Genomic DNA, 19,865 nt, shown 5'->3' on the forward strand with positions numbered 1-19,865 from the left:
ACAAGTACGACAAAGAGATAATATAATTCACAATTTCAATAATGTTGTGTGTTTAAATACTGTGCATGAAGTTAATTGGTGACCCTAAATTGCCCCTAGGTGTGAATGTGAGAGTGTGCGGTTTTCTAGGTGTTTGACCTTTGATGGATTGATGACATGTAATCTGCTTCTTTCTTTTCTGCCCTACCCCCCCTGCTGATCGAGGTTTTGGCTCCCTGCCCCCAGTTCGAACCGGGTGTTGTTTTTAGGTACTTCCAGAAGGGGGCAGTAATGTATGGCCCTCAGAAGCAACCATCGCGGTGAAGTAGTAGAAGAAGAGCTCTCGTGGCCCCGCCCTTTATTGCTTTTTTTCTTCTGGTTTGTTTATGACGCTCCACTGCCTCCGCTACTTTGACAGCTAAATCAAGTGTTGTCAAACAACAACAACTAACTAACAAACGCTGCGTTTACGTTTGACAGTGATATGACAGCACGAGGGCTTTAACAGAGGCAGCGCTAGCATTGGTTGCAGCTTGACTGGCGGTGTTACATTAGTTAGCCTCTCTGCTGGCTAGCATATTGTATCGTTATGGCGTGAGGTTGAACGCTAGCAGCTTGACGGCGAGCTTTTTTGATTTTACAGTCAATATCATACACGAAGAGGGGAGCATATGTGTTTAACAGCTTAACTCCTCGCAGGTTAGGCTTTTTCACAGCTGCCTGCCGACTGAGTTGGACTAGCTACTAAGCTAATTTGACGTTAGCATGGCGTCTGATACAAGTGACACCGAGGAATTTTATGATGCTCCGGAGGACGTGAATTTCACTCCATCGCCGAAAGTGTAAGAAAAATAGCATTTTGTTCTTATCATATCTGATGTGACACATTTTTACACATTCAGCATTTTACATCACCGTGTGCTCGTAGAGTTTAGCCAAGACAGCTAACGTTACTTTGCAAATTGAGCTTGTTTTCATAGATCAGCTGCTTCGAAAGGCAAGTTTAAAGACAAACATTGTCCAGTCAGAATAAGAATGTGTTACTGAGTGCGTTTTGTCACACCATATGTTTGGTTTCACGGTACAGAGAGAGAGTCCTAACTCAACACATGAGTCACATGATGTTATTCCAGGGATGTGGGGACGGTGGGATAAGGAACAGGTTTTCCTCTGAGAGCTGAGTTTGCACTTTGACAGTTTCTAATAGAAACACTGTTTGTTGTAACACTGGGAAAGGTCCTGGATGTGACTGGCAGTGAGTGATCAGACAGGAATAACGACAGCAGTTTGCACAGTGATGTAAGAAGCATGTCAGGGTTCATCAATAGACAAAAGAACCTCAGAAATATGTTGGACTTCAGGTTTGATATTGCAGATGTTATGCTGAGCCTACAATAAAAAAAAGCTGTTTATTACAGCTGTAATGTGTATAATGTTTACACTGTTTAACACAGTACACTACCTTTGACAACATTTGTTTTCATTTGCAAACATTTGCATGTGTTGCTCTTTAGAGACACATTAGAAGTGAAGTATGTTAACCACATAATGTTTCAATAAACACCTGTCAGTTTCTATCCATGCAGCTAACTCTAACCGCACACTTTTGAGTTGAAATAATTAGTTTTATTGGAATCAGTTTTCACTGCAGCCCATTATTGTCCACAGTAAGTCCTCCACTACACCTATTAAGGCAAGTTGGGTGTAATTTTCAGCAGGCATTTGTGTTAATATCAGAGCGGGGCTGTCGGGTCTCCCTGTAAATACTAATGTGTGTGAAGCAATGTCTTAGCCATGCCCATAAATGTAGCTGTTACAAATTCAGATATGCACATTTATAGATTGATGGGTTTCTTGATTCGTTGCTGTCACTTATGATAAGTAAACAGCCGTCAACATATCAGTGAGTTAGAAACCACATACAGAAGGTTTTGTAAGAGTAAATGCTTTGAAGTGTATGTTCTTGAATATGTTTTATGTAATTCCACTCATACAAACTCTTTGACACACTGAATAGAAATGCATAGAAATGGAGTTTTTTTGTTTTAGATTTGTTGTAGGTGTTACTCTAAATGTGAAGTTTAACTGTACCTCTCTGCTGTATTTTTATCATTCTCAGGTCACCTGCAAAGTTTGTCATTCCTTCACCTAAGGTATGTTTACCTAAAGCCGGGCATTGTTGAAACAAGGTAGCATGTGTTGTGCTGGGAGTCACTGTTGCATTGATTATCCCAACTTTGGTTAGAGAGTGACTAATGCTTTGAAATTAGTCAGAGGTACCTTATACACACAGTTCAGTTACATTTGATTGTGATCTTTTTGAACTTTAGAATCATTCAGCACTTGTTTTGAATGACTGTTTTGACAAAAAGATTATCTTTGATCCTTGGTATTTGTTAATTGGGACTGTGATCTACACCCTTTTAGCATTTTGCTTGTATTTAGTTAAAAATGTTCAGTATTGCTCTATAGAGAGCTTATTCTTCGGAGTTTACCTAGTAGATTGCTTTGAGGGTGCACCTTCCCTATTTTTGTGTACATGTTACTGTTTGCCTTGAGAGGATTCAGGAGTGAACTTTGCACACAGAGCAACATCAGTCACATGTTACATTGTCATAGTTTGCTGAAAGTATTGATTTCTACACGACAGAGGACTTGCATCATGAGTTACTTTAAAATTGACCCGAAAAGAGTCAAAATCTCAGGATTTATCTGTCATATAGAATTCATATTGAAAAATCAGCTGGAACTTATTTAAAGTGTTTTTTTTAAATTTCTTATTTCTATGGTTGATATATTGACATATTCTGCTGTATGCTGTGTATTTATGCCATGCAGGATATGTGCATATAATGTTGGTAAAGAGGTTTTTTGTTTTTTTCTGAACAGCTTTCACAGAAGTCTGTGCACACTGCTCAGGACGTGAGCTGTGCAGTGGCTTCATCCGACTCTCAGCAAGATGATTCGCTACAGGTGTGCTTCTCTCTGTTTTTCTGACAATTTATGGCCATTGAAGGAAATCTCATTTAGGATGATGGAGTTGCATCAGTTTTTGTCCAAGTACACCAAACATCTATTGATAAATGTCTTACTTTTTGGTCCACCATCCACTTTTTGCTTAATCACTGAGCTTCCTGTGAATGTCTGTCGTCAATTCACAGGAAGGATTGCACGAGCAGACATTATCTTTTAAAGCTGATCTGACCACACACTGACAGAATAGTTGCTGATTGTCTAATTTGCTGTAATTTCCTCTTCCTGATAGATCATTGATAGCATCATCGAGGAGAGTCAAAAAGGAAGTGCTGCTGAAGTCGGTGAGGTGGCTGAGCTCTTAGATCAGCTGCATGTCGGCGTTCGGGCAGACCCAAAGGAAAAGAATAATGCTGAGGGACTTCCTGCCCAGTCAGCAGAACCAGTCGCTGAACCTCAGCTTGTGCAGAGGTCAGAGGAACAGAACAGTGTAGCGACGGAAGGCGGCTACTCTATACCTCCTCCCGAGCCCGCTCCTCTCCCAGGACCATCAGTCGTTTTGCCAGAGCACGTCCAGCCTCCAGACATCACCAGCACCATCGGGCAGCGTCTGCCTGATGGAGCTGTTGGGGCTGCAGAGGGCGAACAGGTGGAGAGACCTGCAGACATCTTAGACCAGGTTCCTCTGGAAGACCGGCTGGCGGACCCGGACTCTTCCGGTCCCATGAAACCACCACGACAGTTCACCGTGGAGCCGGACATTGTAGCCAGCACAAAGAAGCCTCCTCCTTCACGACCGCCTCCGCCCAGTGGAGGTCCTCCACCCAGACCTCCTCCTCCAGCCTGGCAGACTTTACCTTCCAAGAAGTCCCAGGAGTGTCTGCGGCCCAGTGGACTGGAAGGTAGAGGAAACGGCGTGCGCTTATTGTGTTGCACTCATTTGTTTGACACTGCGGTCAAGTGAAAGGCTGCTTTTTCAATGTGGTTTATTTTTAATTCAGCAAGCTCAGAAGAGTGGTTCTTAATTTATCTGTTAGAAGCGTATTGCAGCATGAGTATCTGAATGATTCACCAGTTACTACTGTTTTACTGTAATGATGGTTGCTTGACCCATAGATATGCAGGTAGATGAAAAAGAACATTTGAGGTACAGCTTAGGTGCAAATACACCTACTGCTCTGATACAACAATGGAAGAATGTATTTATACAATGACTGTTTAAACAATGTTTAAAAGCTTCGACTGTGCTGGTTACACTGATTTCTCTCCTATTACTTCACTTTTCAGTTCACATCAGATGATAAAAATGGACTGTTTTGAAACCTTTGCATGCTGTTAAATGTTCAGCAGATTTTCATGTGAAGTTGTGTGTTTCCAGTGTCTGCAGTCGGCCCGGCCGCTGCAGATCCGCTGGAGCCCTCCGGCCTGGTGTCTCCCAGCAGCACGGTGAGGAGTCTAACCAAAGAGCTGCAGCATTCCCTGGACCTGGCCAGCGCCACCAGCGGGGACAAAGTGGTGACAGCACAGGTCAGTGAAGCGTGAGAGCTGCTGTCCCTGTAGCCTTCCTCATCCACAGGTTCTCAAGAATGGAATCACACTTGCGACAGAGAAGTCCTTACGAGCAGCACTTGTTGCCTCTTATGCCTCGTTTAGGAAAATGAGGATGAGCAGGCTTCGTCTGAGAGCGAAGGCCAGACGGCGGGCCCTCAGCGGCCACGTTCCAACTCCGGTAGAGAACTGACAGATGAAGTAAGCTGCTTTCTGGTGTTGCCTTTTCTGTTCAGAGTCAAAACCACAGCCTGCACCTGTGCACAGTAATATGAAGAAGACTTAATGACCGAAATCTGTGTTAAAAACAGGAAATCTTAGCGAGCGTGATGATCAAGAATTTAGACACCGGGGAGGAGATCCCTTTAATCCAGGCAGAGGAGAAACTTCCCACGGGGATCAACCCTCTGACTCTGCACATCATGAGGAGGACCAAGGAGTACATTACGTAAGTTTGAATTAAGCTGCACTGAAATCAGTCTTTTTTTTTTTTTTTCTTTTTTTTGTAAGAATCATTGAGAATTAAACTCCCACAACCAGGGACGAAGCTTCTTTATTATTTTTTCCTTGTCGAGCAGAAGCTGATGCGTTATTCATTTCCTTCCAGGAACGATGCAGCGCAGTCAGATGACGATGACAAGTCTCAGGCTCCACTGACAGACACAGATGGAGGAAAACTGAAACAGAGAACGTAAGGTTCAGGGAATTGTTGCATTTCTTTTTTCCTACCCGCCACATATTCCTAAAATACAGACTATTGGTTGTTCCTTTTTTTTTTTTCTACCAGAACCCAGTTCAAAAAATTCCTGGGCAAATCTGTGAAGAAGGCCAAGCATCTTGCAGAGGAGTACGGAGAGAAGGCAGTTAATAAAGTGAAAAGTGTGCGTGATGAAGGTAAAAAGAGTTAAGGAATTTCTGCAGACACAACTGTGTAAAAATACATGTTTTGTTTTCCAAAACATGTGAAAGCCTTCCACTTTCAAAGTCTCCATCTCCTTAAAATGTGCACAAGTGGAGAGCTGGATGATCGTATCTGGAGGATCATCATACTAAACATTGGCTTAAATCTTCTGACTGTGACATTTATTCATATTTAATTTACTTAAAAGTTGTTAAGTTGTTTCAACCGAAGCATTGATAGCCTCAACAATCCTTTCTATTTTGACTTTTTCCTCAGTTTTTCATACCGATCAGGACGATCCGTCTTCGAGTGACGATGAGGGCATGCCTTACACCCGACCCGCCAAGTTCAAGGCGGCGCACAGCTTCAAGGGTCCCTTTGACTTCGACCAGATTAAAGTAGTGCAGGACCTGAGTGGCGAGCACATGGTACGGTGTATTTTTATTTTACCTCTTAGTATTTTTGTGTTTGCTGTTGGTGCTTTGTGTTAAAGCCCCTCTGTGCGGCACTCAGGGGGCTGTTTGGACCATGAAGTTCTCCCACTGTGGGAGGCTGCTGGCGACCGCGGGGCAGGATAACGTGGTCCGCATCTGGGTCCTGAAGACCGCCTTCGATTACTTCAACAACATGCGCATAAAGTACAACACGGAAGGTAAATTCACCCGCAGCCGCCAATGTGCCTGTTTTCTATTTGATTTAATGCTGATTCTCAGCCTCATGCTGCAGTAACACGGTCTTCACTTTGACCTTTGCAGGTCGAGTTTCACCTTCTCCTTCTCAGGAAAGTTTATGCTCGTCTAAATCTGACACTGATTTCGGGGTGAGTGAGTTGATTTGTGAGTTTTGTATTGGAAATAGAAAGATGTGAAAGCTAGAGTATTGGCATTTACACAGTGAGGGGTTTTTAAAGCATCACAGTCATGGGATATATGTGTTTGCTAATATATTGTGCTGTTGGCAGTGGTAAAATGCAACAAATGTTAAGATCTTGAAACAGACTGGTGATGATAATCGTGTCATCCTGTAAAAAAAAGAAAAAACAACCAAGGAGCAGATTTCAGCGCCATGCAGAAGCCTCATGTTCGGCTCATGTGGCTTTTATATCTCCCCTTCTGTTGAATAACGTTTATAGCCTGTGGGGATGAAATTACTCCTTTTTCTGTGGTCATTAAATCTGCTTTACAACAGGTTGAACGAAACATAAAAAGCTTCAAGACTTTTCTGCTAATTGTTTTTTTTTTTTTTTCATTTTCTTTCCACTGATGTAAAAACAGATTGAAGTTGCTATTAAAAAAAAAAAAAGTTGCAGCGTGATACTGCTTGAAAACACCCTTTACAAAGATAACAGCGTGATAAAATATGGCTTTATTGTAAATATGTGTTGATGTTTCGTAATCTTCTCACCATTTGTCTTCCAGGCGAGTTGTATGCCAGAGGATCCAGACACCGAGGATCGAAACGCCCCTTTTCGTCAAGTCCCCTTCTGCAAGTACAAGGGTCATACAGCCGACCTCTTAGACCTGTCCTGGTCAAAGGTGATCGTCTCTCTTGTGTCTCTGTTTACGTTTTGTCCACTTCAGATTCTCTCATTGCCGATAACCTCCTTGTCCTCATTTCACTCCAGAACTTTTTCCTGCTGTCCTCCTCCATGGACAAAACAGTTCGATTATGGCACATATCCAGGAGAGAGTGTCTGTGCTGCTTTCAGCACATTGATTTTGTCACAGCCATCGCCTTCCACCCCAGAGTAAGTAAGAGTCACCTTCCCTTTCTCTTTTTTAGCGTCCGCCACGCAGCCGTTAATTCTGTATTTATAGTGACCATTCCTTCTCGTTCCACAGGACGACAGATACTTTTTAAGCGGCTCGCTGGATGGGAAGCTACGACTCTGGAACATCCCGGATAAAAAGGTGGCCCTGTGGAACGAGGTGGACGGCCAGACTCGCCTCATCACCGCTGCCAACTTCTGCCAGAACGGGAAATACGCCGTCATCGGCACCTACGACGGCCGCTGCATCTTCTACGACACCGAGGTTTGCGGCCGGACTGCTCCCCCCCCCCCCCCCCCCCCCCCTCATCCCTCCTCATTAAGATGATTGAAGTCATTGTTTTCCTCTCCACCTTTCACAGCGTCTAAAATACCACACTCAAATTCATGTGCGGTCGACCAGAGGCAGGAACAAAGTCGGCCGTAAAATTACCGGCATCGAACCTCTCCCCGGAGAGAACAAGGTGAAGCGTGCCTTCAAAAAGCAAACGTCTGTGTGTGTGTTTGATGTCGCTGTAATGAGGCGGCGGTATGCCAGTCAGACCTGTTAAACACTGAGCCCGTCCCCGCAGATCCTGGTCACCTCAAACGATTCCCGGATTCGCCTTTACGACCTGAGGGACTTGTCTCTGTCCATGAAGTACAAGGGCTACGTGAACAGCAGCAGCCAGATCAAGGCCAGCTTCAGGTGAGATCAGTTCCACTCAGTGTCAGTTTAATATTTCGCCATTGGCTGTTTGATGTTTTTTTAAATATATCTAAACAGCTTCTTTACTCTTATCTGTTTCTTTCTTCTTTTGGTCTTGTTCACACACCGCGCCACAGCCATGACTACTCCTTCATCGTCAGTGGATCAGAGGACAGATACGTGTACATCTGGAGCACGTACCACGACCTGAGCAAGTTCACGTCTGTGCGACGGGATCGCAATGACTTCTGGGAAGGGATTAAAGGTAACTAAGGCTGAATCCCATTTCACCCCTTGGCCCTTCCCCTCGTTTTGCGCGTTCACGTGTAGGGGCAGGAGTGTCCCAGTTGTCATTATGACGTAGGGGTAGGGACAAGAACGAGGGCCAATCACAACCTCCAAAAGGAGATTCTCGAGAGGCACACTTCAAACGGAGGGGTATGATCCAGTGGCGGCGGAAGGCGAGGGGCGCTTGTTCTGTAAGCCTAGACCGTGACTGGCTGGGTGGAGTTAATTCACTTCCGATTGGCGGGGGCGCCCGTTTCCACACCCGCGCATTCCAAACACAACAGATAGACGATTATTTTCAATAAACTGGTTTCTTCAACACTGCCCGCCTGGAATGCGCGGGTGGGAAACGAGCACCCCCACCAATGCGGAAGTGAACTAACCCCGCCCACCAGTCACGGTCCAGGCAAACAAAACAAGCGCCCCTCGCCATCGGCCGCCACTGGATGACAGATTTCTCAGAAGGCCTTCCAAGATGGCGGCGTCTGCAACGAAAGAAGTTCATAAATGTCAGTATTTTGTCAATTAATAAAGTTTCAAAATGTAAGAAAAACATTCTTCTTCGGCAAACAATTGTCGCATCTGCCTACGTCATCGGCAGCGGCGACTACTGATGACGTACGCGATTTTGGAAGGGGTGTTCCAATTCGGAAGGGTTTACTTTCGGCCCTACCCCTTAGCACTCCGTTTCAAAGGGGCAAGGCCAAGGGGGAGGGCTAGAAAGAGAAATGGGATTGGGCCTAAACATCACTTCGTTCCACTTGTCTCAGAACTCTGTACTAAAAACTGAGAGGCTTCAGTTTGAGGAAGGAGTCCAGTTGATCGTAACATCAATAACTGGAAACAACTCGTATTTACAGGAAACACTGTCAAGCTGTGTGTCTGCTGTCCATCCACTGATACGTCTTTAAAAAACCTTTACATCAAATCTGTCTGGAGCTGAAGGCGGGAGACATCAGAGCAGCAGTTCATCAGTGTGTGCAATTATAGGAATGTAAAGTCCACCCCTTCCTGCGGGTGTCTGCTTATTGAAGCAAGGCGCTACAGTGACCTTGAAGTATGTGGCACCCGGAGATTTATGCTCCTGCCGGGTTTCACCTTGGCAGAGAGACGGATGGACGGCAACAAGATGAAAAGACATCCAGAAACTCCCTCTAAGCCCGTCGTCTAAAAGCTTCTGTCACACCAACCCATGCATGTTCTGTACCAGTGTTTAATCACTTCCCGTCTCTCCAGCACACAATGCCGTGGTCACCTCAGCCGTGTTCGCTCCCCATCCAAGCCTCATCGTTCCACAAGAATGTGGAGCAGAGAAACCAGAAGCAGAGTGCAAGAGCCTGGACTCCACGGATTCTGAAACTATACCCTCAGGTACGTCCGTCTGGGTTCATTCATAAGCCGGCCGTGACGCGGACGTCGCCACTTCACTCATGTCAAACTGCTGCTGTGTGCAGGAGCCCTGAAGACGGATCACACCGAGGTTCTCCTCTCCGCGGACTTCACTGGAGCCATCAAGGTCTTCATCAATGTAAAAAAGTACTGAGCACTTCCCGAGGATCCAGGACATCATGTCAGAAGCCTTTTAAGATTTCCTTAACTACCTAATGGTTTGTGGGTGTTCTAAAACCTCAGCTGAGAGAAGCGGTGGAAGCTATGAACTGTACAGAAGTGACGGGCGGAGACGTCCGGTCACTCTTCTGTTATTTTTACCTTTCATACCAAGCTACTGTGAACGGTTTGGGTGGAGAGAACAAGAACAAGACCCGTGAATTTTCTGTGTGGAGTTTGAGCCGAGAGAAATCTGCTCGGATACGGTTTAAACCGATCGGCTGTTCCTCACCATGTGGACATCCTCCTGTTGGTTCCCTCTTTTCGAACAAGCGTAGTTTTCCATAGAGAAGCCAGACATGGTCCAACGCTGATCAGATTTCAGTGTGTCTGCATACAGACTGTCAACCTTTTTTTTTTTTCTTTCCTGGAATTCAAGTTATTTGTGCCAACAGAAGCCAGATTGCTTTTTTTTTTTGTAACGGGTAGTCAAGCTTTCCTTGAGAATAAAGCGTTTTTGCAGATAATAGTAAACCTACAGTTCAGGAAATGTGTATACGGTTACTAATTAGTAGCGCTGGGTATCTTAATTATTTTTTTTTTGTTGTTCTCAGAAACAGTACTGCTCTTAAATACTTTTGATACATGTCTTTGTTCAATGAAAGCACATTCATTATAATACTGTACATTTTCTGTGTAACATTGCATACTTACTGCTTTTGTAAACAAATTGATGCTCTATTACTTTCCTCAATTAAAAAAAAAAACAAAAACAGAAAAATCTACACAAAGTTCATATGTTGAAATCCAGTTTTCAGCTTTTAGGAAGCAATTTAACGAAACAGGGAAAAAAAAAAAGCTTGCTCCTAACATGCAAGTTCTTCACATGTGTGATTTATTTAGTGTCAGAACCTTGCAGCAACATTTGCGGTCATCATCTCAAAAACAACAAAAATATATATAACTAGTTACAGTGTTCGAACGTCTTCATACAAAAAAGAGTGCTGAATCTTGCGTGGATACCGGGGGTCGGGAGCCGGGGGGGGGGGGGGGGGGGGGGGGGGGGTACGGACATGTCGATCTGTTCAGAAGCTCTGCGGAGGTGCTTTGTGTAGTTCATTGTCACCAGCAGCACATTGCGGCCCCGGAGTCAGTGTTTGCTCTTCTTCGCCTTCCTGTGGGAGCGATGCGGCGATCGTGACCTGGATTTCTTCTGGACTGGAGACGGCGATCTGGAGCGTTTGGACCATTTGGGAGACCTTGTCCTGTTAAAGACAGAACACGTTGAAGAAAAAAAATAATCACAATGCAGGCGTCATGTTGTTGTCAGAGCACTTGCTTTAACGGGGAGATGCTGCGCGATTTCCGGGCTTGATCTCCACGTTCGCCGCTGCGTTTTCTGCCCCCTTCTTCATTTCTTCTGCTCCTGTCTTTGTTTTTTCTGTCGTCCTTTGATCGGTCTTTGGATTTTGATGCCGACCGCTTCGTCTTTTCTTCATCTTTTTGGAACTCCTGTAGCAGGCAGGGTGGGAGACGGATGAGGGTGCAGAAAGATGGAGCCTACTAAATCCTGAACACCTTCACTGCTGCACAACAGCCCCACCTTCTGAAGCAGCTTGTTTCTGTAGTGCTCCACCTGCTGCTGGATGCTCATCCCAGACTTCCTCGGCCTTTTCCCAGATTCCAGCTCATCCTGGATCTTCATGACCCTCACCTGAGGCACAGACACTGAGTTGGAGCTGCATATTTCTTATTACATGTAACTTCATAGAGAAAGAGTTACAAATAGAGTGTATTGTGATGTTCGGGGAGATTAGAAGCCGTCTTGTCAAATCAATCCTGTCGGAAGAAGATGTGCCACTTGCCTCCAGCTCTCTCAGCTTTTTCCTTTTGCTCTCAGACATCTGGAAACTTCTGAGCGAGCTCTGGAAAACGGCGCTGTCATAGTTTGATGAACTGCAAGACTCGGTGCTGCTGTCGCTGTCTGAGCCCTCGTCTCCGTCCTGCGAGTTCCCGCTGAACGAATGAGAGGCAATGAGCTGACATTCCTCTCCGTTATGTGAAGACGCGACGTTTCGAAACTCGTTTTCAAAACCTCACCTGACGTTCACCTCGTCCTCGCTCTCTGGCTCCGCCACATTGTCCCACTTAGAGTCAGTTTTGGCTGAGAGAGAGAGAGAGAGAGAAGGCAGAACGGTGAGGAGACAGCAAGCAGGTTGACCACAAGCACTTCCAAACAGATCTTACCTTGAGGAAACGTCCCGCTGTCTCCCGTCATCTCCCACTTGGACAAAGGCACTCTGGAGAGAGCAGCTCTGCTCTCATCTACTGAGGAAAGAGAAGCTCGTCAGGGTGACGACAAGGACGGATCGGGCAGGTGATCCCAGTCGCAGCGTGAGCTCAGTTTTGCTCGCTATTCATTGACGGTGATGGCTAGAATTCCCAGCATGCAACAGAAGCGCACAGTCAGCTTGTTGAGGCGGCGGGAGATCATCGTTCCTTACAGGAAGCTGTGAACTGCAGGTTAAAGGATGTGACCCACTCACATGGCAGTCCGTCGATATCGTCAGAGGCGGCCCCCAAAGGAACGCCGTCGATGTCGTCGACGGGCGCGCCGTCCAGGGGGTCCCAGCCCAGAGGACAGCCGTCAAGGTCGTCTGCTGTGCCGGCGTCGAAAGGTAAACCATCGAGAGGCGTGTTGTCCAGCGGAGCGCCGTCAAGATCACAGGGTGCTTCCTGCAGAGAGAGAGAGAGACGGGATCATTTATGCCAAAGCCATTATTCAATACATGCAGCTGTACGTTCATTGATGGAGTCACAGGGCAAAATGGAGGTTACTGCAGCAAGGACAGTTCGCCAGTTCATCAGTCAATAGAGACACAAACACACACACACACCGATTCACAATGCTGTTAAGGTCGTTTCTGTAATGAGATCCATGTCAGGCTCACCTTTGCCGTCTCTATTATCTCCTCTCCGGCTTTAGCGAAGCCCAGAAAGATATTCTGGAGGTGGATGAGATAAGGCTCGGGGTAGATGGCCCAGTCCTCCCAGGCTCGAAAACACATCATTACCTTTTGCTGTGGAGACAAGAGTTTAAAAAAAAAAAACATTGGAACTTTGTGTATTTTCGCTGAACGTCCACATGCGAGAGAAACAAACTGTCCGTCACCTTAAACTGCTCGGCCTGCAGCCGGGCTTGGATGTTTTTGTGCGCTGCGTTAAGGTCTCTGAATATTTGCGTGAGCTTGGTCTCAAAACTTAAAAAAAAAAAAAAAAGAGAGAGAAAAACATTTTAAAACTGTCAGAAGGAGAAGAAATATGACGAGCTGGGATAAAGCCTCTTACTATTTCCGATAATAAGATGCTCCGGCGACTTTGGCACAGGAGTTGTGCAGGATGTCCGACACCAGATACAATCGAGCAATCTGGAGGATGGAGCCAAAAAAAAAAAAAAAAAAGTAAACATGACAGACATATATGTTCAAGTGTTATTCTATAAAAGAGGGAAGCCTGCCTTCTTTTGAAGAGGCGTCTGGAGTAAGGAGAAGGAGTCGGTGATGTGGCCCACGACTTCCTCCGCGGCGTCGGCTCGGTCCAGACAGAACAGCATGGCGTTGGCGATCTCCTCTCGGCTCGGAGTGAGATCTTTGAGCAGCGTCTCCAGCCTCTGCTTGTGCCTGGACGGAGAGTCGAGAGCGGCGCTGGAATAAAGTCTCATCTGCGCGCGTTGTTTACATCTCGAGGACGGACTTACTCGGATCTGAGCTGGCCTTTCTTCACCTCCTCCTCGGCGGAGACGCCGTCCTCCCCCTCCGCCCCGTCGTCGGCTCTCTCCGAGTAGCTGTTCAGGCTGGGGGGCCTCCACACCGAGCCCCCTCGGAACATGCGGAAGTCCGACGTCCTCCACTCCGTCGGGGACTCTCCCTGGAAGAGAGGAGATGGACCGGACGCTCAGAGTTTCCCTTTTTCACGACGGTGTATCAGAGAAGGTTAAAATCCGCAGCCTGACAAACCTGGAGGATTGAGAACAGCTTCCAGCGATAGTACACATGGTGCTGGCTTTTGTTTTCAAAAAGGAACCTAGGATCATTAAAATTAAATAAATAAATACACATTCATCGCCAACGGTTACACAAAAACAAACTCCTGACCTGGAGCAGCTCACCCACCTGTAATCGGGATTGTTTTTCTCTTTGCTCATGATCATGGCTTCGAACACGGGACCTTCGCGCACCACAAACTCGATCATCCGGTGAATAAGGCATAGCAGATTCCTGAGGAGAAAGAAGCTCCTTTACTGATACACACTCAGCTCTGTAGTCCCTCTTTAAAGTGAACTAGCGGTCCATGAATACTGCTCCTTAATAGTGCGATGGTGGCCAACCTTGAGCATTTTAAAATGCTTTGTACAAGGATGCGTCGGTGTGTTAACTTTCAAGGTCCACTGTGTTCATCAAGAAATCTCTTGATTTACACTTATATTTCAGAAATGGAAGGCACTGCAGGAGTCAAAGTTTTACTGTCTTCACTGCTCTGGATGAGGCTTAGAAATAATTAAGAAAAAAAAAAGGGACCTTCTAAGTGTGGCAGCATGAAGCAAGACAGACTGTTTGGAGGTATTTTGGTGAAAGTGTGTGTGTGTGTGTGTGTGTATGTGTGTGTGTGTGTGTGTGTGTGTGTGTGTGTGTGTGTTTACCTTTCCGTTGGGATAACCACTTTCACTACAGCTTCGGACAGAGTCTGTCAAATTGAACAAAGTGAAACCATGATGGCATCAAAAGAGCCGCGACGCTGAACACATGATGAACTGCTGTAAAGGGCTGAGAGCTGAAACACTCGGTCCACTTCTTTTTTATCAGTATTTTGAATCTGTGCTTTTCCAAACTGTTAATTCAGGGAAAATTCCCCTACAGGCTCAGCCATTGGTTAAATAAAAGAATAAGTAGTTAGTAGAAATTGCAAATATTGTTGAACTACAACAATCCAGATCCTGGTGGAATCCAGAAGTGAGAGAGAAAACATTTCGATCAGACCTGCAGCACTCAAACAGAAACCTCTTAAAAAAAACAGGTCTGCAGGTTCTTCCCGATTTCACACAGCAGAGGAGACGCTACCTTGTCGAACTCGGTTTTGGACAGGCCCAGCGGCTTGGTGAAGTCGTTGCGGAAGCGATCTCTGGGCTGAGCGTTGAAAGGCAGGCCGGACGGCGGCGGCGGCGTGGTTCTCAGCCCCACCGGAGTGTACAGGGGCTGCGGGGGGATGCGAGCCGGTTTGCCCCAACCCAGCTTCATTTCAAACCCCATGATGACTTTACCTGTGAACAAAAGAAGCACACAGAGGGAAAGAGTCACAACTTTTGCTGCCGTTTACTTTTTTTTGTTATCAGTTTCATTATTAATACTGATGAAACGCACCGTCGAGTGCGGCCAGAGCTCTCTCCGCATCTTTCCGTGTCATGAAGGCCACAAAGGCTCTGTTGGAGGTCCTGCAGCGCTCCTCGTCCGTCCGCGGCCACATGATCTTCACGCTGGCCAAAGGCCCGTACCGGCAAAACTCTTTACAGAGCATCTCCTCATTCATCTGGAAAATAACAGGAACAAAAAATAAAATCAATGGCGGCGTGTTCATCTGGCCTGCGCCGAGCCGATCCACGTCGAAGCGCCGCCTCCTGTACCTTTGGGCTGATGCAGCTGATGTAGAGGTTGGTGGAGGTTGGCACTGTGGGGTCGTCGTAAAACACTGCGGAGGGAAAACAGCTCGGGTTTAGATTCGGGGCTTTGCTAAATGTTCAGGGAACAACCGGCAACGTCAAAGCTGGAGACTTGCGTGATCGTCCCGATAAGGATAAATCCAGGTCACCGAATCCTGCTCCTCCGCTGGGGTCATTCCTCTTCCGCTTGTGTCTTTCCTCACGCTCTTCTTGGATTCTGCATTTTCCAGCATACAGGATAATAACAATGTTATTCATGCATAGTGAAGTCTAAGTGGCGCAGCGGAGAGCTGATAATAACCTGCTGGGATCAGACTATAGAAACCTTCAGATGTGATATTGGGTACGCCTCAAAAAAAAAAAAAGACTCACAGCTTTAGTTCCTCCTTGAAGAGTTCGAGGTTACTCTTCTTCTTTTCTTCGGCTTTTCTTTTGAACGTCTGAAAATCAGAAAGGCCGTGGTTACCATGACAACAGACTGCCTATTCACACCGAGTCTGACCATTTTCAAAAGACAAAGCTAAACAGCAATATGTTGCTTTGATTCAAATGACTCTATGCAGTGTATGTTTTTGTAAATCATTCCTCTTTTAGTTTTGTGCGATCTGTCTCGATGCAGTAATCTCACTGAATCTGAAAACATTCACACGACTCCATGATCCTCAGTGGTGAGAGTCCAGACTTACAGCCTTTTTGCTCTCTGCAGAGGACACCGGCGAGGCATGCTGGGGCACCAGCTTGGTAGAAGGTCGGTACAGTTTGCTCTTCTTGAGCTCTGCTTCTTTCTCCTCTGCAAAAGCAACGGCAAAAACCCAAAACATCACCAACTGGACACATTATTCAACTGTTTCAGACTCATTTTGCTGTGTCTGCTGTTAGAAAATAAATAATATTGATGTCTACTTGTAAGACGAAGGCAGCAGCCATAATAGAGTTGGTGTTGTGGCCTGGGGCGGCCTTGGCGGTAGCTGGATGGGCTTCCTGAAGCGTGCGCAGACGCAACCGTACGCAGAGTTGTTATTGTAACTGAACGTGCTTACTAATCTTTCCAAGCATTTCATCAAATGTCAACATGACCAGAAATAAGGAAACAGACACACAGATGTTCTGGAGGTAACAACGCCCATGAACCAGTGTTTAATACACTTCTAATAATGACAGCTTTCAATTGGCAGCCAGTAAAGAATCAAAGAACTGGGGCAGACTGCTGACTCCAAGCGTCCAGACTAAATTATTTTCTAGAAACTGTGGAAAGAATTTAGGCCTGAAAAATGATAATGGTGAAATATTTCACTGCTGAGTCAGCCTGATCTTCTCCTGGGTTTCACACTACACTCCTGATAAGTTTAAGTTCCAGCTTTGTGCAGGAGTGAAGATGATGAATTACTTTTTTGCAGGAATGTCATTTTTTGTTTGTGTGGAAACACAGCAGTTAGTGGTCAATACTCTCATCTCATAGTATACAAAAATATATCTGCATCGTCAACATTGACGAATACAGTGTTTCTACATTTTAATGGAAGCATAACTCATGATCCAGTTTTTGTCCTAACAGGAGTATAAAAAGCAGGATTGGAATAACCGTTATTGCTCACCTTTAGTTGCATTCACGATGCCTCCACGGACAAAAGTTTTCACATTACTTTTTTCACTGGCCTCGAATGACGCCAGGAATTCCTCAAAAACTTCGGCGGCTTTCTCTTCTTCCTTGAATGTTGAACAAAAACAGATAAACATTTGAGTTCTTTGATGAGTTCACGGCTCATTAAGTCAAAATCTACAAACATTTACTAATATAAAAGCATTTTCCACAGCTTTGCAATGTAAAAAGAAAAAAAAAAACACACTTTCATACAAACACTCAACATCCAAACCTGCTCACCTTTTTCTTAAGATCTTCTTGTTCTTTCTTGGTGAGCGTCTTGACTGGAGGAGCTGCTTTTCCTTTTCTTTCTGCCATGCTCAAACTGCAAACACACATGAGTTTAGTTAGCAGATTCCTATTTCAGAGGCTGATATTTCAACTGCAGATTAACACTTTTCTTCACGGGAGTGAACAGCTGTGCCCTGTTCCTCTTCACTCGCGTATAATCAAATAATGGACACAGGCAATGAGGGAAACACCAAAAGAAATGTCTAAAACAGAAGTTTTGAATATCTGAACCACATATAATGAAGCCTTGTGGCACAAACTGCTGCAGAAGGGAGGCAGCATAAAAAAAAAACCTCTCAAGCTGGCTAGTAGCGACCAAGAATGTAAACACTGCTGCATAATATATATATTTTAATATCTAAAAATACCGCTAATCGGGTGCAAATAACTAGATCTAACTCGAATCCTGAACAAACTGTGTTTTAAATGACTGTGGACGAGATATCAATTCAATTTGCTAAAGCTAGCTAACATGAACGCTTAGCTTAGCCACCAGCTGCTGGACTCTCTAATGGTCTATGCTAACCCAGTATTCGGTTTTTCCACCGCTAACGCCGCACACAGCTGACATATATCTCTCTGCTATGACCCCCGCAGTGCTGGGACCCGTACGTCTCCACACGTCCAGCTGGGACCACCTATATCGTGTGCTAACGCGGTGGATTGGTGCAGTTGTCCTAGCCTAGCTAACAGTAACACGTCCCGTAACGCCACAAAGCGACGACCTGACCACACAGCAGACCCCGCACGCGAGCCAAAAACACACACACTTACACTGCGCTCTATATCATTGCTCTGGCATGTTGTTCAGGGGGTGGTGGGGGGGGGGTGCGCCGAGTGTTTTGTAGCCACGGCTTGCAGCGAGGATGATCCGCCTGCAGCTCCACGCAGAGGACGCCGTTCGGTGCCCGTGCGTCAAACCAGCGGCTCCGGATGTGTGCGTCGCGCGCGCGCGCACACACACACACACACACACACACACGCACAGCTTGTGTTTCTGTGGAGGAAGACCCCTCAGGGAGCGCCCCTCCCACCCAGGATGGGGGCTGATGTGGGGCCACCTGCTGCACAGCGGGAGGTCACTCACACGTGCACGACCGCTGTCATGTTAGGACCCGGTGCAGCTGCAGGGAGCGCGTTCATGTTCCATTCACTTGACAGTTCACAGCTATGTCTTCGGATTGTGGAAGGAAATCTGATCAACCAGGAAAGAAAAAAGAAAAGACTCAGGGAAAACATGCAAACTCCACACAGAAGGTCAGGAATCATATTCTCTCTGTCTATCTATCAAAACGGAAAAAATGACTAAAGCAAACCTACTTGTTTCATTTTGCAACTGCCTTCAAGTCAAAGTCCCTTAACTAAAAAAAAAAAAGTGTTATGTTTAAAATAATGCAGCATGAAACCTGATCTATTCTGTATCAGATTCATTAGCGAGGAAATAACAGTAGACCTGTTAAGACATGTACTGGTGGCTCAGACAACTCCTAAAGGTATTCACATGATAATTAATGGTGTGGTGAAATAAAGGAAAGAACAAGCTTAATCCACTTATTGCATTAGTCCCAAAATCAGTCCCAGAATTACTGCAATGAAGGAGTAAATAGTCAAACATAAGGCGTAAACAACAAGAGTCGAGCTTTTCAAAAATGGATTTAAATACTTGATTTGGATTTGATCATGTAAACTCTGGATTAGCCATAAAGGTGCAATGTTACTCTTTGGCTTCACTTCAGACTGAATTTGTTCAATACCAGCTCACTGGATGATCCAATCAGCCCAGCGCATGATGGAATGGGATCTTGCAAATAGGAATTACTAAGAAAATATATCATTTAAATGTTATTGGAAGTAACTGATGTTACTGGCACAGCTTAAGTAAGTTTTCAAGCAAAACACTGTAAATGTTAATTGTATTTTGGCTGTTTGTTTACTCGAGAACTGTGTTGGATGTCACTGAAAACTGCGCTTTTTGAAAATGGTTTCCAGCATGCAGTTCTTTGAAACAGGCTCCATCTCCTCACACATTTTTGGAAATGTGTAGCACGGTACAAGAATGCTGCAAGTCATAAGTCAACAATTCACTTATACCTGTGTAAACTGATGGACAACAATAACAACGGCATGTTTGAGCTTCTCACTTTAGATTTAACAATGCTTCTTCAACAAAATGTAAATGTATTCCACTTGAGATCAAACGGGGCTGGATGGACTCACAACTAAACTGAGACCTCTGATCTATTGAGTTGACTTTATGTACCTTTTTTTCTTTTTGCTTGTTTTTTTTATTTATTTATAAAGCCTCTGCCTTAAGGAGCACAGAGATCATCTGTGGTTCAGATGCTTTACAATATTCCTTTCTTGACTATCTGATCACAACAATGTCAATATATTCATATTTTGCAACATTAGGTTTAATGTTTCCAAACTGAAGACATCTTTTCCAAAGATAAAAGTAAAATGTAGATTCTACATTTTTTGTGCAATTTGTGTTGTTAGTGATGGAGAAACTAATACATCGTACAT

General features: G+C 45.2%; 2 protein-coding genes across 3 annotated transcripts; one reads left to right on the forward strand and one right to left on the reverse strand.

Moving 5' to 3' along the window:
* The first annotated feature begins 403 nt into the window (after nt 1-403).
* Nucleotides 404-10,117, forward strand: wdr44 (WD repeat domain 44). The gene is made up of 20 exons (XM_030100740.1): nt 404-821; nt 2,099-2,132; nt 2,869-2,952; nt 3,245-3,854; nt 4,331-4,479; nt 4,606-4,701; nt 4,812-4,948; nt 5,108-5,191; nt 5,288-5,394; nt 5,678-5,829; nt 5,915-6,053; nt 6,157-6,221; nt 6,820-6,936; nt 7,026-7,148; nt 7,243-7,434; nt 7,532-7,633; nt 7,742-7,857; nt 7,995-8,122; nt 9,382-9,516; nt 9,600-10,117. Exons 1-20 carry the CDS (start codon nt 745-747, stop codon nt 9,686-9,688), a joined length of 2,736 nt encoding a protein of 911 aa, XP_029956600.1. The 5' UTR covers nt 404-744; the 3' UTR covers nt 9,689-10,117.
* A 60-nt stretch (nt 10,118-10,177) lies between these two features.
* On the reverse strand, nt 10,178-18,248 carry LOC115395276 (U2 snRNP-associated SURP motif-containing protein). 2 transcript variants are annotated; one of them, XM_030100743.1, is made up of 24 exons: nt 18,114-18,248; nt 17,289-17,373; nt 17,002-17,113; nt 16,093-16,196; nt 15,779-15,846; nt 15,556-15,623; nt 15,371-15,435; nt 15,111-15,276; nt 14,811-15,010; nt 14,393-14,436; nt 13,866-13,970; nt 13,710-13,776; nt 13,451-13,620; nt 13,211-13,373; nt 13,042-13,121; nt 12,866-12,953; nt 12,645-12,773; nt 12,240-12,429; nt 11,941-12,021; nt 11,794-11,857; nt 11,559-11,709; nt 11,297-11,407; nt 11,033-11,205; nt 10,178-10,958 (listed from the first exon to the last, which is right to left on the reverse strand). In XM_030100743.1, exons 2-24 carry the CDS (start codon nt 17,364-17,366, stop codon nt 10,844-10,846), a joined length of 2,592 nt encoding a protein of 863 aa, XP_029956603.1. In that variant the 5' UTR covers nt 17,367-17,373; nt 18,114-18,248; the 3' UTR covers nt 10,178-10,843. The 2 variants fall into 2 exon arrangements, with proteins under 2 accessions (XP_029956603.1, XP_029956601.1); XM_030100741.1 differs by lacking the exon at nt 18,114-18,248 and having other exon boundaries at nt 15,523-15,623; nt 17,289-17,366.
* Between the last annotated feature and the right edge of the window lie 1,617 nt (nt 18,249-19,865).

This window comes from Salarias fasciatus, chromosome 10, assembly GCF_902148845.1.
Source record: "Salarias fasciatus chromosome 10, fSalaFa1.1, whole genome shotgun sequence".
NCBI classification, from domain to species: domain Eukaryota; kingdom Metazoa; phylum Chordata; class Actinopteri; order Blenniiformes; family Blenniidae; genus Salarias; species Salarias fasciatus.

Bases quoted from the DNA above. Each gene is read 5' to 3' on its own strand.
- wdr44 (XM_030100740.1), top strand. From the start codon at position 745: ATGGCGTCTGATACAAGTGACACCGAGGAATTTTATGATGCTCCGGAG. The intron at 4,702-4,811 runs GTAAGCTGCTTT...TGTTAAAAACAG, and splicing joins GTAGAGAACTGACAGATGAA to GAAATCTTAGCGAGCGTGAT. The intron at 5,395-5,677 runs GTAAAAAGAGTT...CTTTTTCCTCAG, and splicing joins GAAAAGTGTGCGTGATGAAG to TTTTTCATACCGATCAGGAC.
- LOC115395276 (XM_030100741.1), bottom strand. From the start codon at position 17,366: ATGGCAGAAAGAAAAGGAAAAGCAGCTCCTCCAGTCAAGACGCTCACC. The intron at 14,437-14,810 runs GTAGCGTCTCCT...TCAATTTGACAG, and splicing joins CCAAAACCGAGTTCGACAAG to ACTCTGTCCGAAGCTGTAGT. The intron at 11,710-11,793 runs GTGAGGTTTTGA...TCATTCGTTCAG, and splicing joins GAGGACGAGGTGAACGTCAG to CGGGAACTCGCAGGACGGAG.